This window comes from Orbicella faveolata, unplaced genomic scaffold (assembly GCF_042242905.1).
Source record: "Orbicella faveolata isolate gen_17 unplaced genomic scaffold, um_ofav_v1 contig_12, whole genome shotgun sequence".
Classification (NCBI taxonomy): domain Eukaryota; kingdom Metazoa; phylum Cnidaria; class Anthozoa; order Scleractinia; family Merulinidae; genus Orbicella; species Orbicella faveolata.
The window spans coordinates 2,485,866-2,502,243 of NW_028301539.1; the positions used below are offsets into that span (position 1 = coordinate 2,485,866).

General features: G+C 39.5%; 3 protein-coding genes and 1 non-coding gene across 5 annotated transcripts; 1 reads left to right on the plus strand and 3 right to left on the minus strand.

Moving 5' to 3' along the window:
• Positions 1 to 534: 534 nt before the first annotated feature.
• On the plus strand, positions 535 to 7,010 carry LOC149116098 (uncharacterized). Of its 2 annotated transcripts, XM_089282013.1 has the most exons (7): positions 535 to 1,124; positions 1,563 to 1,685; positions 2,553 to 3,023; positions 3,705 to 3,945; positions 4,584 to 4,696; positions 5,454 to 5,626; positions 5,887 to 7,010. In XM_089282013.1, exons 3-7 carry the CDS (start codon positions 2,574 to 2,576, stop codon positions 6,350 to 6,352), a joined length of 1,443 nt encoding a protein of 480 aa, XP_089138139.1. In that variant the 5' UTR covers positions 535 to 1,124; positions 1,563 to 1,685; positions 2,553 to 2,573; the 3' UTR covers positions 6,353 to 7,010. The 2 variants fall into 2 exon arrangements, with proteins under 2 accessions (XP_089138139.1, XP_089138138.1); XM_089282012.1 differs by lacking the exon at positions 535 to 1,124 and having other exon boundaries at positions 1,146 to 1,685.
• A 739-nt stretch (positions 7,011 to 7,749) lies between these two features.
• Trnas-aga (transfer RNA serine (anticodon AGA)) lies at positions 7,750 to 7,831 on the minus strand. The gene has a single exon. It is a non-coding gene; the product is annotated as a tRNA-Ser (tRNA).
• A 2,132-nt stretch (positions 7,832 to 9,963) lies between these two features.
• On the minus strand, positions 9,964 to 11,880 carry LOC110054976 (casein kinase I). The gene has a single exon (XM_020761354.2). The coding sequence runs from the start codon at positions 11,781 to 11,783 to the stop codon at positions 10,725 to 10,727; it is 1,059 nt and encodes a 352-aa protein (XP_020617013.1). The 5' UTR covers positions 11,784 to 11,880; the 3' UTR covers positions 9,964 to 10,724.
• A 1,482-nt stretch (positions 11,881 to 13,362) lies between these two features.
• Positions 13,363 to 16,351, minus strand: LOC110054977 (riboflavin-binding protein-like). Its single transcript, XM_020761355.2, has 2 exons — positions 16,240 to 16,351; positions 13,363 to 15,200 (listed from the first exon to the last, which is right to left on the minus strand). Exons 1-2 carry the CDS (start codon positions 16,346 to 16,348, stop codon positions 14,737 to 14,739), a joined length of 573 nt encoding a protein of 190 aa, XP_020617014.1. The 5' UTR covers positions 16,349 to 16,351; the 3' UTR covers positions 13,363 to 14,736.
• Between the last annotated feature and the right edge of the window lie 27 nt (positions 16,352 to 16,378).

Consider the following 16,378-nt stretch of genomic DNA (forward strand, 5'->3'; position numbering starts at 1 on the left):
GAAGGAATAGCCTGTGAGCAGGCTCGCGTTGGAGCAAAAGCGCGAGCGTGCAATCGCGCGGTGAAGCCGCGAGACGAGACTCCACCCAACAGGATCACTTTGCTCTTCGCCGGTCGCGCGTGTGACTCGAAGGTGAGCCTGCTCGCGGGCTAGAGAAGGAATGTAGACCAGCCTCGAGTGAGCGGCGGAAATCGAAGCTAATAACCTCAACATGACTGGTTCCGTTGTCAGAAGCTCTATGAGTAATAATTTTCCAGCCAAATGAAGGTCAGGAAATTGTCCTATAACAAAAGCTCACTGGCAGAGTTAGCGACTAGGGCGAGACAATCAATGCTTTAGTTTCCGTGTCACAATCCAGGTGACAATCTGTGCAAACCGGGGATTTTTTTTCTGTTCACGTAAGTTTCTTTTCAAGTCAGTGAACACATATCATGGTGCTGTTTTCAGTTGACTAGCTATCAACAGATATCCAGTACTTGGACAAATAAATATGAAAATCTTATCAACTGAAGGAGTATTATTGGGTGATCGAGTCTCATTTCCAGAGCCTCTTATCTTCCTGAAAAAAGTCCTGGGGACGAGATAACTTTCTATTGCTTCTCCTTGCGAAAACTAGTGACATCAGCTTGCAGTGAAATCTGTTACTCATTCTTGTAACTTAGCAACATCACTGGTGAAAAGCGTAAGGCCGCGGGCTTATCAGATACAAGATTTCCCTCTGTTCGCAGCAAGCGGTACAAAAAGACACAAAACAAGTCAATTTGGGTGCAGTGGCAATAGTAATGTAATCGTTTGTTCGACAGTTATTTTGCAGTATACAACAACATAGGCAAAAGAAGCAACGTGACAACGGTGCAAAAAAAAAGGGTATTTAAAAATTAAGAACTGGATTGAAAGCGCTCCAATCTAATTACTTTAAACATGCAGTTTAATAAGTTTTAGAGTTTGTTTTTACTTACTGGTTAATAATTGACAAGGTCCTTACTTTGCATAGTTTTAATTGATTTGTATCCGGCTCATGAAAGGTATGAAACTTGTAGTTCATCGTTTGCTTTACGTTGCGTGTAAAACCGGGCAATGCTATTGTTTCTGTCGACTTTAAATACCGCTTTTTAAAAACAAAGGTACGTATTGTAAGTATAATCTGCTAGTTACTGTTTATGTTTTATACAGGTAGGATAGAAAACATTTCAGTGAAGACTTGAAACAGTCTAAATAGTGTAGCCTCATTCGTAGAGAGCATTTTAGCATTGATTTTCCACGACGGAATTTTCGCCCCGTGAAATCCACAAGTTCACTAAACCTCACAAAGAACCCTCATTGAATAAGGTAAATAGCAATTTGCGAAGTTGATTGCGTTATTGTGTATTGTTTTGTGTCTCTTTCTTTGTTTGTTTGGGCTAAAGTTTAACAGTTTATTCGCTCATGTTTATACATGCTTTCAACTGATCAAAGCTGAAAGCGAAGAGTGATGGTGACTTCGTCTAACACTTCCCGGCAGAGTTTATTGGTGCTTGCTGTTGTCCTGTGCAATGTAATTACATCTATTTATCGAACTGCAGTGTATGTACAGTAATGACCGAAGAAACAGGCGACACAGGTAGACTTCGCCTTTCCTTCCAACACTTTAAAACTTGTGAGCAAGAGTCAGTGCCAATAGCGTTTCTTACAATCTAACCATCAAGGTAAGTAACTCTATTTCTCATTTCTACAAGTTTCAAAAGTTTTGAAAACTTTGTAAATTACAAAAGAAACCTTGTCGTTTGGGCGAGCGACCTCTTAACCGCCTCTATGAACCAGTCTGGTTTCAGACAAGTATTTCACGCAGCCGCGAGTCATCATATACACGCATATGTAAACATTTCCTGTGACTTACAGGATGTCGATTATTAACAGAATTTCCCATTACTGATGATTTTAAGTCATCTTGATGTGTTTGCATAACAGCTTGAGTCGTAATGTAGAAAGAGATTAGGGGTTCTTACATTATGCCAAAAGTTCGGGAAGTATCGGTCGGAAGTCAAATGGAAAGGTCCGTTTCGGTTCCATTTGACCGAATATTCGGGACCACTCTGGAGATAGTCCACTTTAACTGGTCCGACCGGTCTGACCGAAATTTGCCGTTCCATTTTGACAAACCAGTTCATTGCCCTACTTCTCTTCAGTAGATTTCCCTTATGTAGGGAATTCGGGAAAGGAATAAAAAATGGTAAGAGCCATTCCTCTTGGTTGGCACGGTTTGATCGGAAAATACGGTTCCATTTTCCTCCGGTAGTCCCACTGGTCTCGGACCGGTCGGTATGGAACGATTTCATAAATGTCTGAGACTAACTGTATTATTCTAAAGCCACGTCAAATCGATCAAGTTGGGTTTCTTTGATTGGCTAAGTTATCGTGTTTGCTGATTTGTTTGTGATCAAGGTATCACGATTATGAAACATGATCGCTACCCTACTCACAATATACGTTATTTACGTCACGGTTTTAAAAAATGTGAACCACTATTTTTTAAAGAAAACATTTTCAATATTTTTTTTCTCATTTTTTTGTAGCATTTTCACATCTCTCGTGACATGGGGAACAGCTTCAAAAAGGACCGTGTTGTTCGAGTGCGTCCAAAATGTCCGGAAACGTTCTTTATGGAGGCAAGGATTCTTGAAGAGGTGGGCCATGGCAAAGCAAGAAAACATCGCCGACCTAATTGTGGCGATATCATAACCTCCATGCACATTTTAACAGCAGTAATTGGTAATTTAAACTCTCCATATCGAAAGCTCAGTCGTGCGGGACTGTTGCTATGGATACTGAGCATGGCTGTTAACTTCATGTATGATGGGTACGAGTCACGTGCTAAGTATGGCTATCCTTGGATGTGCGTGCGTGGCTTGCTATGGGTCACGTGTTGTGTTTGTACCTGGTTCACTGCTCGGCGTACAATGCCGTGGTTAGAGAAAGGATTGGCTAAACTGGAGAGTGACAGGCGTTACAGGAAGGCATTGCGTGACATGGCTAGTACCATAAAGGTGAGAAGTTCTGGTGCCACACGTTCCTTCCTTTATGAATTGAAACAGGAACTCCTGCTCTTGCCTTACAAAGAAAATTGGTTGGTTTTCAAGGTTATTTTGACTGACTGACTGACGGACGGACGGACGGACTGTCGATCTGGCTGATAGCCTGACTGACTCTGGCTGACTGACTGACTGACTGATTGACTGACTGACTGAATCTGGATGACTGACCTACCGATCGACCGACCGACCGACCGACTGACTCCGGCTGACAGAATGACTGACTAACTATGAAGGCATGATTGATCATTACAGTTATATACACAACTAAGCAGCTGCGTAATTAAAGCCTAAAAAAATTCAGGCTTGAACGGGATTCGATACCGGTGCAGAGCTCTACCAACTGAGCTGTCAAGCCAACTGGGAGCTGGTCACATTGTGAGTTCATTATATACTCGTGGATGGCAAAGATGAAAGGGAATGTATGAAAGATCACATATGACTAACTTTCTGACGAACTGACTTACTGACCGTCTGCCTATGTCTGTCTGTCTGATTATACTGACTTACTGCCTGAGTGTCTTTGTTTGACTGAATGACTGACTTTCTGACTTACCTTTCTTCTCCTCCCCCTCAATCTGCAGCATCGGGTACCATAAGTATGTTTTCACCACGCGTAATGCTTTAACTTTCCAGAAACTCCCGTATTTCCTGGCAGTGTTTGCATTTGTCAGCGGCTCTCTTCAATACGGCATAATGCGGAGAGACCAGGCCACACATCTGGCCTTTGGACAATCACCAGACGTGGCAGTAACTGTAATAATACACATCTTACGTTTCCTAAGTGGTGTGCATGTGTTCTACGCCTTAGCTCTGTTCTGGACTGTTCCCACGTGTGTGATGTTAATGGTGGGATACTCAATGATTGAATATCAAGGTAACAAATCTCGTTTAAGGTGGCAAGATTTTATTTCAGTCGATTTAATATCATCTCGTTCCCAGAGCTTAATTAGGATTGGTTTCAAAGATGAATGAAAATCATCTTGTCGTTCCCTTAACCAATCAGATGGAAAACGCTAACCCTTGCGACTGGTTGACGCATTTGTGATTGGTTATGTACTTTCCCGCGCTTTCGAATGCTTACATACATTTAGCTTTAAGTTGTTATTAGCTTTCCGGGGAGGCGGAGGGGGGGTGGGGGGGGGGGGTGGGGTGGGTGGGTGGAATACTCATACAAAAAGGACGGGGGTGCTTCTGGTAACTTTTAAGGGGTTAAAAACGCATTTTTGGTTCTCTTAAGGTGTTCAACCTAAAAAGGTCCAAAGCGTGAGCTTTTGCGGTACCTTTTAGGGTATTGAGCCAAAAAAAAAAAATCATAACAGGAGATAATGTGTTGTTTTATAATTGTTACCTCTTAGGGGGATATTTTTTAAAATTTCCGAGCAGCAGCCCCCGTCTTTTTTATATGGGAGTCCCCTCCGGGGGTACTATACGTTAACCAACGATAATAAATGCTAGCAGATAGTGTCGATTAAAGTAGTTAACTTTTTATTAATAGAATTCCTCTTTCGACAGAAATCACTGCCGTACAGCTGAAAAACAAAGAGACACCAATCACGTTGAGACAAGCTTTAGAGGGTTACAACGAAAGAGTGGAATTTGTCAATCATTCGTCCTCGGCCTGTGTGGTAAGCTCGTGTAAATTGCTGTGGTGCTTTGAGAATGTCAAACTCGTTTTCTGTGACACCTTGGAAGCCGTTCTTGTAAGTGCGAAAACTGTTTCCAGAGAATTTTCCTCCGCAATCATTGTCCAACTGTTAGCTAGAGCAGTTTTCTACTGAGTGTCGTAAAACCAAAACCAAAGTTATCACTCTTGCCAATCACTAAGGACACCGGCAATACAGTGAACCAATCAAAACTCGAAGTAATTACATATAGTTGACGCGAAGCCGGGAAAACGTGCGCGTGCGAGTTGCGATTGGTTTTGGTTTTACTTCTGATTGGATGAAAAAGTGGCGCGAATTTTTTAAGCCAATCGTGTAGCGTAGTTGATGCAAAACCAATTACTTTTCGGCACTCAAATGAAAACCGCTCTAACTATTCTTAAAATTAAATTAAAATGTGGTTCACTTTAATTACAGTGACAATGGAGGTTCTGCGGACACACTTCTGGAATTTGTTTACTTGTTCAGACGTTTAATTTTTTCGCTACAAGTGATTTTTTTCGAGCGTGCGAGCGATGTTTCACCAGGATCATCCCCTTGCGTTCGGGATTTTCAAATTCCCTGTGGTTAATACTTCTGCTCGCGATCTCGACGAACGCAAGACAAAATAGAAAAATAGTGAGCCTGTGGAAAGACTAACTTGTTCCAAGTGAATTTGACAGCTAGATATTCTTCTAAGTACAATAAACTTACTTTATTTTCTCTTCCATTTTTGTTCCAGGTATTATTGTGTACGCTGATAGTGTTCACTGTCGTTTCTTTGGCCCTGAACGCGTATGTGTTTCTCTTTTTGAACCGCTCACTGTTCTTGTACATCGTACACGCCCTCCTGCCACTTGTACTCGCTGCTTACCCGCTGAGCACTGCATCCTGGGTCACCAAGCAATATCATTGGTACGTATAGGAGGCATTATCATCATCATTATTATCGTCATCATCATCATCATCATCATGTTTTATTTATAAATAATAATTAAAAATACATACAATACCAAACAAAAATTTTGGAAAGCTGCGTGCAAATTAAAAAGCTTCAATACCCTAGAGCTTTCTTGAATAATGCTATATATAGTCCTACTCTAGAAAGAACAATTTTCATCGCACTTTATTCAATGATCTGTTGCTTCACCTCTTGATGTCTGTTTTTGCTTCAGGCATCTAATAGCGGTGGTTAAGGCCTGGGTCGAGTGTGATGATTCTGATTCCAGTTCGGATGACGAGCAACCTTCGACCACTGCATACGAGCACGCTACCAGAGAGACACTCTCTGACCGCAGTGAACAGCAGGCTCCTGGCACCTCCTTTCGAATTCACGTGCCTGATACCGGTCACATGACAGTGAACCCAGCCAATGACGACATAGAAAGGCTTCAGAACGTATTCTATAGATCGGCACGATTCGTCGGAAAAATACAACATAGAAGGAGGCTTTCAAAATTTCACTTTGAGAAGTATATTTCGTATTTGGATAAGGTTTCCAGGAATGTAGGCTTCTCGATCGGTGTCGTGCTGGTGACCTGGGAACTAGTTTCCGCTGTGTTTTTCTTTCTAATCTCGCTGATTGCTTTGTTTGTGCAGGAGTCCATATTTGGAAAAGCTGAAAGTACCATAAGAATGTAACCGGCTTGTTTGCATACTTCGTGGCATTCGAAGTATGCACAATTATTAAGGCCGGCACACACTACAAAGGAAGTGCTAGCTGCCTGGAGTCGCTTCGTGGACAGGGCCCTTCGGGTGTACCCATAAACGCATGTTGAAGGGACAGCTTGCAAGATGACACAAAACAGATATATTGGTTTATTTCTATGTTGTGGCGAGAAGAGTCTGCAAGAGCTGGGTAGGTGATGCGACATTGAAAATTGAGGTTATTTTATCCCTGCTTCATGACGCACGAACTCAAACCAGCTGAATTTCCTGCAACATGTTGAAGCGACAAAATTCTGTTCCCCCCCCCCCCCCTCGCCCCCGTCCCGCAATAGATTTTTTTTCAGAAAGAAGGGTATGACTTAAGACGAAATCTGTCGCTGCAAAATGTCCCCACTTCATGTCCTAGCCAACAGTGTAGTGTAGTGTTTGCCGACCTTTATCAAGAAAGAATGAAATATTACGAAAAGATTGGAGTGAACTTGTAAAAAGAAAATTGTATTATACCGTGAGTGGAAAATGTTGTCAGTGTTTTAAATAGTTTTAATCAAAAAAGTAAAACTTTAAGGCCCATTTTCCTCCTGTGTACTGTGAAATTCCGATAATAAACCCTGAGGTTATATTTGTCATTTTTCAAGAAAGCCTTTTTCAGATCAGAGTCCACTATCGGAAGGGATTTTGCGTTTCAAAAATGTATGGCTTGAAATATATTTAGGAAAGTGCAAGAATACCGTCAATGAAGTGTGCTTTAAAAGAAAAAGTCTGTAACAGAGGGCTTATATAAACGGCAAAAAAAATTCTCGTTTGTCTTTCTAGTAAGAGCTACACTGCATGTAGTATCTAAATACAAAATTCAGCGAGGGAGGGCGGGGAAGGACGTAATATCAGAAGGATTTTATTTCAAAGCGGTGATGAGGTGTATCGGAATTTTTATGACATATTTCACCTCGAGAGATTTAACATGTGAAAAATGCTTGACGCTCGACTGAGAGCCACAGAAGGCTCCTTCTAAAATAAGAAGCAGGCGGCTCAAACATTTATATGGTATGGGACTGCACTGTGCACTATAAAGAGCGAAGGAACGCGAGTCTCGGGCGACGAGAGGTGATTTACGCTCTCTCGCAAGCGTGAGTCGCGCTTCCCTTGCACCCAGCAAGACGGTATACCTCCAGTACAGTAATTTAAAGAATTTAAGAACATAAATAAAACTCAGAAAACAAGATCGCTTTAACAGGGGTTTGCCAATTTACGTGAACACGTCCAAGTAATGGAAAATATGTTCGTACTAAGGAAAAATCACATTGTTACTGTCACTTAGAAAGGAAAAAGAAAAAGAAATAACACTTATTGCGACAGGTAAAAAAAATATATTCCGTAGTCGGCAGGATTCGAACCTGCGCGGGGAGACCCCAATGGATTTCTAGTCCATCGCCTTAACCACTCGGCCACGACTACTTATACGATCACATGACTCTGAAATTACTATTAAAACAGTTTGTAACAAGAATGCTATTAAATACTTTATGTAAGCCTATCTGAAAAAAATAAAATTTCACATCAGCAAGGTACCTTTGCACAGGTAAATTACGCCACTTTTATACAAATATTTAGTGCATTTTACTATTGCTATTTATGACTACTTTTATTTTATTTTTACAGGGCCTCACATATACCACTTTTTCGTGAAGTGAACACCCTGTATAAAGACTGTTCTTACTATCATTACTATAGTAGTAATCAGAGATTATGAGAGTGCGTTCGATGCCCTCACTTTAATATATATATACCTTAAATAAATGATTTCACTAGCTGACTTTCAACCTTTGTCTATTGCTAAAATCAACTTTTCAGCAGTGACCGAGGTTTTAAAGTCAGACATATATGCATAGTGCAGTGTCAAAGTCCATGCTAGTGAAGAGGTCAGGATTTGTTGATACGTTGCGTGACGCCGCCAGTTTCTGTAGACGCACAAGTTTCATAGAATATTAAATTACGTACATTATTCTAAGCTGGAAGCACAAATTTGAGCTAGCATTTGCCATCGCGTGCTAGTTTATCATAAACAAACTCCGTGCGACTAATTCGAGTATTTCCCCTGGAATAAAGCAGACTTTTAGATCTTGCCTTCAGAGTACTTTTCCACCGATTCCAAACAATGAAATTTCGACCGGATAAAGACTGAGCTAACTGGATTATTATTATTATCATTATTATTATTATTATCATTATTATTATAATTTATTATTATTTAACTGCAAGGAAAGCAGGTGAACTTATTACATCAAGATATTGATGTAAAAAGCCAAAATTTTTAAAGAAATGTAAAAGTCTGTAGGACTTAAAATTTGAGTAAGTTGTGTTTAGTGAGTTTTTAATAGGATGTGGATTTTAGAAGTTTAGGGGAAAAGAAATGATTTATTTGCTTGCATAATTTCAAAGTAAATATAATACAATTTTTCTTATATGTTTTTGCCCATTCTGATTGCCCCAAAACCTTATGTTTTTTCAGTCGCTGGTGTTGATAAAGAAACTCGCCTTTTAATTGCTTCACATGTGTACAAATTAAACAGATGTGAGTAAAGCAAACAGAGAGGCCAATTTTTTTTTAGCTCAGAATTAAAATTGAGAAAATTATACAAAAGTACTTGTGAATTTCTTTTAGGCGTTCTACAACATGAGTTTATGACAGAAAATACATTGCCTTTTCTTATTCACTTGCCATTAATGTCCAGTACTAGCCATGAAATCCTCACATAGAGAAGTGTGGAATCACATCAAACTGTAATAACTTGGGATTTCATGGCCTAAGAACTGAACATGGCTCTCACTTACTGCACAACTTTCATTGCTTTTCAAAAATAATTTGTCAAGCATTAGATAACATTTGCCTTTCAGTCATTTCAAACTCCTGCTATTTCAAACTATTTTTCATTTCCCCTGATAGTTCAAAGTAGTAGGGTTTAACTGCATTTGGTGTATTAATTAACAAGACAACTGACTGCACCTCAGGATGAAAAGCCAAGGTGGATGGTTCAGGCCTTGCCGAAATGGTTGCATGTGAATTGTTGTTCCCTTTGGAGCCTGAAGCAATACTGCATTGTAAGGCAATTCAGGTTGCGAATGGTTCAAATCCACAAATTTCAAGTGTCCAATATTCTCTGTTTCAAGTAGCAATTAAAATACAAACACAGAGCTTAAAATGCATCCAAAAAATTTCAGAAAAAAAAAATCACTCAAAAAAGACAATCTGGGACTAGCAGCCTTTTCTGTCATTAAAATATTTGGTAAATATCACAGCACTAATTCCTTGAAAACATACTTCCCTCACAATAATCTATTAATACAGCCATATTTGTACCTAAATGAAGAAACCCAGAACAGTCACTAGAGAAATTCAGTTACTAGTCAACAAGACTTGACTAATTTCCATATTCAAGAAAAAATAGTGGCAATATTATTCAAATCAAGTTTTCTATTTACACTAAAAAAGTTGCTGAAGGCTTGTAAAAATACCATGGTTTAGTTGATACATGAAGGCAGTTAAAGTGCCCCAGTCAAAAGCAGAAAAAAAATATTCACAGCCAGGCTGTTTTCACTCTACCTAGAGCATTTATTATTGGAGCCTTAATTATGTATAATCACACCATGATACCTAAAGAGTGATATACAAATTTAATGCTCAAAACTCTACAAAAAAAAAAAAACTGTGATTGGATACATTATTTTTTACTAGCATAACCATAAGCAAAAGCAAGCTTCTAACAATAATTACTGTATTTACATACTAATTTAGCACAAGGTGAAAAATATGTCTTCATATTTTGTCATGTCACTTTGCTAAAGCGAATTACAAACTTCCAAATGACTGTCCCTATCCATTAACCACAAAAATTCTAGTCACTTCGAGAAAGAATCCATATTTTGGAATTACACATGGGGTAAATCAAGGCAACGAATGCCAAAGATGCATTCTGTTTGCTAAGAATTGAGTATTGTTCATCCGCCAGTCACGCGCATGAGCACATGTATTGTTGTTCTCATAAAAACTGCAACATTTTCTCACGAGCGATTCGAAAAAAATATTTAGCCTATAAAATTAACCTCTTTTCAAGCTTACAGAAAATCGTATGTGCTAGAAACTCCAGCACTGCCTTGAATAAATTAAATGAAAACAAAACGAGTCCAAGAAAACGAATTAAAAAGACTGTTTTTGTTGGTCGCCCGAGAGCTTAGTAATCACGCGGTGTTATTGCGTTCTTTCGACACGAAAGATTACATGAATCAGCGATTCCTTCGCTTGAAGCTGCGTACTCGACAATTTCTGCCACCAAAGCGTTTACAGTTTGAGTTAATACTCGTATAAACCATCGTAGACGTTGCCTTTGGTTTTAGAATGGTGGCAGGCGGCGTGGGGATGGTCGGTTTTTTTCGTTGCAGTGAAGGGTACTCCACCCGTTGTTGTCGTGGTCGCCGCCGTCGCCTGCGCAGCTTTCTGTTTCAACATGGTCCAGTCGAAAATGTAATCGTACTGGTAGTTCAAAGTGCGAAATAAAATCCTGAACAACTGCCGGAGGTACATGTAGTCGGGGTTTTCTTCAAAGCGAAGTCCGCGGCAGTAGTTGAGGTACATCGCGAACTCGGCTGGGAAACCTTTGCAAAGGACTTCCACCGGGGTAGACATCTTTTTCTCGCTAATTTTCTCATACTTCTGCTTCTTCGTCGCCGCCTTTAAGCCCTGCCACGGCAGGCTGCTTCGATTGAAGTACATAAGGACATAGCCAAGCGACTCCATGTCATCTCTTCGTGATTGTTCAATGCCAAGGTGGGCATTGATGCTGGCATAGCGAGCCGTGCCCGTCAGGTTTTTGTCTTCGCGATATGGTATGTGAAGTTTCGTTCTTGTATCTCGATACTTCTTTGCTAAACCAAAATCAATCAAGTACAACTTGTTGCAGTGTCTGCCAACACCCATCAAGAAATTATCAGGCTTGATATCTCGATGAATAAAGTTCTTGTTGTGCACGTATTCGACCCGACTTATCATTTGGTCCGCAAGCATGAGAACTGTTTTCATTGTGAAGCGACGCGAACAGAAGTTGAATAGATCCTCCAAACTCGGCCCAAGAAGATCCATAACCAAGACATTGTAGTCTTTTTCTTGGCCATACCATCGAACGATAGGGATTCCCACGCCACCTTGAAGGATTTTGTAGAGCTTTGACTCGTAAAGAAGCTGTGGGTGACGGGCTTTTTGGGACTCGAGCTTCACCGCCACTTCCTCTGCGTTATTCGAGGTTACTGCTAAGTAAATGTCGCCAAAAGAACCGCTTCCAATCTTGCGAATAAGGCGGTATTTGCCTCCAACTATGAACTCAGACCTTGCACTACTACTGCTACCGCTAGCCATGGCGTACAAATCTATTCTATGAGAAGATGAAGGGAGTAAATGTCGTGCAATTAGCCAACCATCCACCCAACACACGCCATTCTCGAACACCAACAACTCAAAACAGTGAATGTGACGTGGGTAGCCAAGGGGTAGCGCAAAGCATAAAGGGTAGAGGTTATTCTTACTTCCGGTTTTGCCTGATATAACGAACGCACAACAACAACAGGCAAAAGTTACTAAATAATAACTCTTTCAGGAATTGTAGTTAAGTACAATTGTCATTACAATGACAAGATTAGAGAAAATGATTTCATAAAAATCCTATTGGAAACGGCATGTTCTAGAACAATCCTCTTGATCTACTGGTAAAATCGTGTTCAACGTAGGCGCTAGGCTTTTACGTGTAATCTTGAGGTAGTAGCGCATGGTTTTCGCGTGTGTCCAGTTTCCAAAAAGCAACCGGAAGTATTCTGATCTAATAATACCTCGCCTAAGAATTAACATTTCAACGTGATCGGTTTTATTTCCAGCAGTCATTATGCTTCGTAGTTTGCGATTCTGATTACTTGCGTGGGAAGCTTGAAGCAAATTCCTTTCTGACGATTATCAGGCGACTGTCGGAACGTGGCAACTTGCATTTTCTAGCAATATTGTACCTACTGCTTTAAGAGAACTTTGAACGCTTAATTTCCCGTCATTCTTACGTAATTTATTACTCCGCTTTGTAAGTGCTCAACGTCATGTTTTTCACTCCTTAAGAATTACTGCGTTGACATTGAAATTTGACGGCGGACGCAAAGGAGCCGACACAAGACATACGACATGATAAGAATTAAAATTTACATATGCAGTTGCGTGGGTTTACAAAGACGAGGGCCTATTTAAGTGGGAGCGACAGTTTAGCAGATTCTGTGAAGCAGTGATTATAAATCACTAAATAAATTCTCACTTTAAAATTCATGACCTGATTTTTCTACATACAAATTTTCGTTGCAATTCCTGAACAACTAGATAAGATTTTTTTTACAATTCCTGAACTAGATGAGATTTTTTTACTGTTTACTTGACAAATTCATCTTTGATATAAGATTTTATACAACAAGACTTTTCTTCCTTGGTGTAATTACAAATTTGACATGTACTTTAGTTATAGCTCGACCCAAGTCAAGTCCTAAATGCTTAATTGACTTAATTATCTCATAGGGTAGGGTATTAACAGACAGGCATTAATTCAGTCCGGGTTCAGTTCACGTCTGATCTATCTGTCTGTGTACCAACCATTGTCGATGTCAGGGATGGAATTTTATCAGAGGGATCAAGGAAATGTAAATAGACCAAATAACTCACTTTGTGTAGTCCAGTCTGGAAGGATAACAAGGATAGCAATCTTCTAGATTTATTGGTTAGCGGTAGATTTGTAAAAAGCCTTTGATGTAAGTGCCAAATTTTGTGCTGACTTTACTATCCCAGAGTTTTCACGAGCTATTGTTTCTCTCAGTCTCCTCCTGTGACTGTAAGATAAGTCTGTGTTATTCAACATGTAAAAGATACCAAGATAACAAATAGCGCATGTGTGACACAGTAACAACTCAAAGTATAATAAAATAATAAAGTTGATCATTTCATAAAATAAATCTGCAAACAAGTGCACTACATGGGTAAACTAAAGTAAATGGCAATAAAGCATAGGTATATGTCATTTATTATTATTAATAAAGTTCTATTTTCTGAGATGAAATTGTATAGCTATAACTCATGATAGAGAGGCTGAGCTAAAGATTCCATCTGAAAACAGTGTCTGTACATGCATAATTACATAGTAAGGTAATTACTTGATAATATGTGATTTATTGAAAGGCATAGATCTATGAAAGAGGAAAATACTGCTTGCGATAAAAGGTTTAGATTACATAAGTAATAAATTATCTATATTAATATTACATTTGAAAATGACCATGGTTGAAAAGCATTTAAAATGACTACTTCACGTGACTCATAGGTAGATGTAAACAAAACATCTGGGCTTTTGTCTCAGTTTGTGTGTTCAATTTTCCCCTCAACAGAAAGCCAGACTGCAAAAAATCCACTGCTATCATGTTAGCACATTGAAAATTTAAAGCTAACCTGTGACGCAGACAGTCTAAGCCGCCGGGTATGAAAGTGTCATATTACAGTAGCAGACATCTCAAAGGGGAAAAATTCAAGGGTTCAAAAGTAAATACTCAAACTATTTATGTGTAATAACTGACTGATTTTAAAAGCTTTCCTCTGTGGTACATAATAATGGGCCCATTCTATCTTCATAATCAAATTCAGTGGTTATCTCTTCTCTAGACTAAGCCATCAAAACTACAAAATAACATCCTCAATATGTTGCACACATGTCTGACTATTGTGAACTTGTTACATTCAGCTCAATTGCTATTAATACTTTTCGGCTTAAGTTTGAGCTAGCCACTCTGAAAATGAGATTAATCAATCCAAAATTTTACAGCAATGAAAATTCTTGCTTGAGCAGTGACCAATGAAGCATCAAAGATAGGGGCCTAGGAACCTTATGCCCACACATTTTTGGCACAAATGCTGCTCAACATCAAAAAGGTGAAAAGAGTTTTAGTCAGAAAGTGTTACTTTTTCAATCTTGGTAGACTCTGTCCACTCCAGATTGTAATTTCCACATACCTCTTTCTTATGTAACTGATTTCCTATAGTGTAAATTCAGCACCAAGGTGTAAGTGATTGCACTGAACTTTGCCACCCAAGACTGTAATTGTTATATCCCTCTTCCAACAATGTTTGCTCATAATAACTGAATATTTGGATTCTGCATTTAACTTCATAATGAATCATTCTGTTATTTTCATATGATCAGCTTTAAATCAGATTTTGATTGGTTCTTCAAGATTGATATTTTTTCTAAACTAGCCGAATACTCTGTATGTACAACTCAACATGTCGCCTAAGAAACTTATCAAGTCCAGCAAAAGTAATCTATCATGTTGACGATGAGAAGTACCACAACCACATGAAAGTAAGCTTGGTGCAATGACGCAGAACCAAAGAGCTTCTCATCATATTCAAAACAGTCTGAATCAGCCACTTGGAAAAATTGCGCCTTACAAAACTCACTGCCACTGGAATATGTTGACCCTATGGACTTCCCATCATACTCTGCATCCTTGCAATGTGAGAAGATGTCATCACAGAAACTTTTACAGATGTGTAGTTTGCCACCTTTAAACCATTTGTACTGATCTGGACTGCAGAAGTAGCACATCATATAATTCATATGGTTGAGGCAATCTTCGCTTGAGGTAGCAATGTGAGGCATTCCTAAAAATGTTGATGTCACTTCTGTTCTTGTGCAACAGGAACGTTCCCTGTACCAAGTACAGTTTGAGAGGCTGTATGATTCTTTGGGTTTCCTTTCATTACCTGGGAGTGGAAGGTTGTAAATAGTGAGAAGGTCAATTGAAAAGAAAGTGTAGGGTCTTATTAAAGCATTGAAAAATATGAACACTGACTAGCCACTGCAATTCCATGCTTGACCAGTAGAGAGTTGGGGCAGAGGGCAGGAGGGGTGGGGGGGGGGGGGGGGGGGAGACAGAGGCGGTGGGACTTGAAAATTTTTCCTTGCCATCCCACTTCACCAATTTTCCACTCACAACTACTCCCTCAGCAAATCTTTCCTTGTCCCAGCCCTCCACAGTTATCAAATTCACAGGCAGCTGCACTTCAATGGTCAACCCTTACATGGGTGTCACTCTCCGGGAAGAAACAATGATATGTAAGATTATTACCTTTTTTCCCTCAAAGTTAATTTAAGAGATTTAATTTTTAACCTAAATCTGCACTCTAGCCCCTTATTGTTTCAATGTCTGATTTTTTTGCTGTGTTTGGTGTTAGAGATCAAGAAGAGACACCTCTTGGATTGTAATTTTTCTCTGGTTGTCATCTGTGCAAACAGTAAATCGGAAATATTTGCATCTGAAACTCAACCCCGTCAAATACCTAGAAGAGTTCACTTGGCTTATAAAGATTATGACATGTAACAACAAACATGGACGACAGAAATGTTATATATAAAACTTATACAAGTGGCAACATAGGACAATTGTTTTGAAAAAAAAAAAAAACACAGGAGGATCCGCCGTTTAAGGACGTCACTTCCTAGCACGCGACCTAATTCCGGGCGGACTTGTTTCCGCGCTGAAGAACTGCAACCTTGAATAAACAATGAGGTTCTTGCTTTTGTTACAAAGTGCTATTTTTAGGATACATAAAACTGTCAAATTCCTCGACTTTTCGTAACATTGGAAAAAAGAAATCGCGAAAAATCCGTAAGCCTAAAAAATATTCATCTTCGCTGTGAGTTTTGAGCGCAAATCGATTCAAGACACAGTGCGAGTTTAACAATGAAGTAGACTCACTTGAGCTAAATAACAATCATAACAAGAGGACAAAAGATTCATACCATAATACGAGCATATCTGCCGCTGCGAAAGTCCTCCTTCAAGGAATAAACCCGCTAGAATGGCTGTGATTACCAAAAACAGCTGCGCAGATTTCGCCATGTTGTGCATTGGTTCGAGAATCCCTCACCGCTTCGGATA

Coding starts and splice junctions, on each gene's coding strand:
- LOC149116098 (XM_089282013.1), top strand. CDS start 2,574: ATGGGGAACAGCTTCAAAAAGGACCGTGTTGTTCGAGTGCGTCCAAAA. Junction 4,697..5,453: donor ATTCGTCCTCGGCCTGTGTG/GTAAGCTCGTGT, acceptor TTTTTGTTCCAG/GTATTATTGTGTACGCTGAT. Junction 5,627..5,886: donor GTCACCAAGCAATATCATTG/GTACGTATAGGA, acceptor TTTTTGCTTCAG/GCATCTAATAGCGGTGGTTA.
- LOC110054976 (XM_020761354.2), bottom strand. CDS start 11,783: ATGGCTAGCGGTAGCAGTAGTAGTGCAAGGTCTGAGTTCATAGTTGGA.
- LOC110054977 (XM_020761355.2), bottom strand. CDS start 16,348: ATGCACAACATGGCGAAATCTGCGCAGCTGTTTTTGGTAATCACAGCC. Junction 15,201..16,239: donor GCAGATATGCTCGTATTATG/GTATGAATCTTT, acceptor TTCCACTCCCAG/GTAATGAAAGGAAACCCAAA.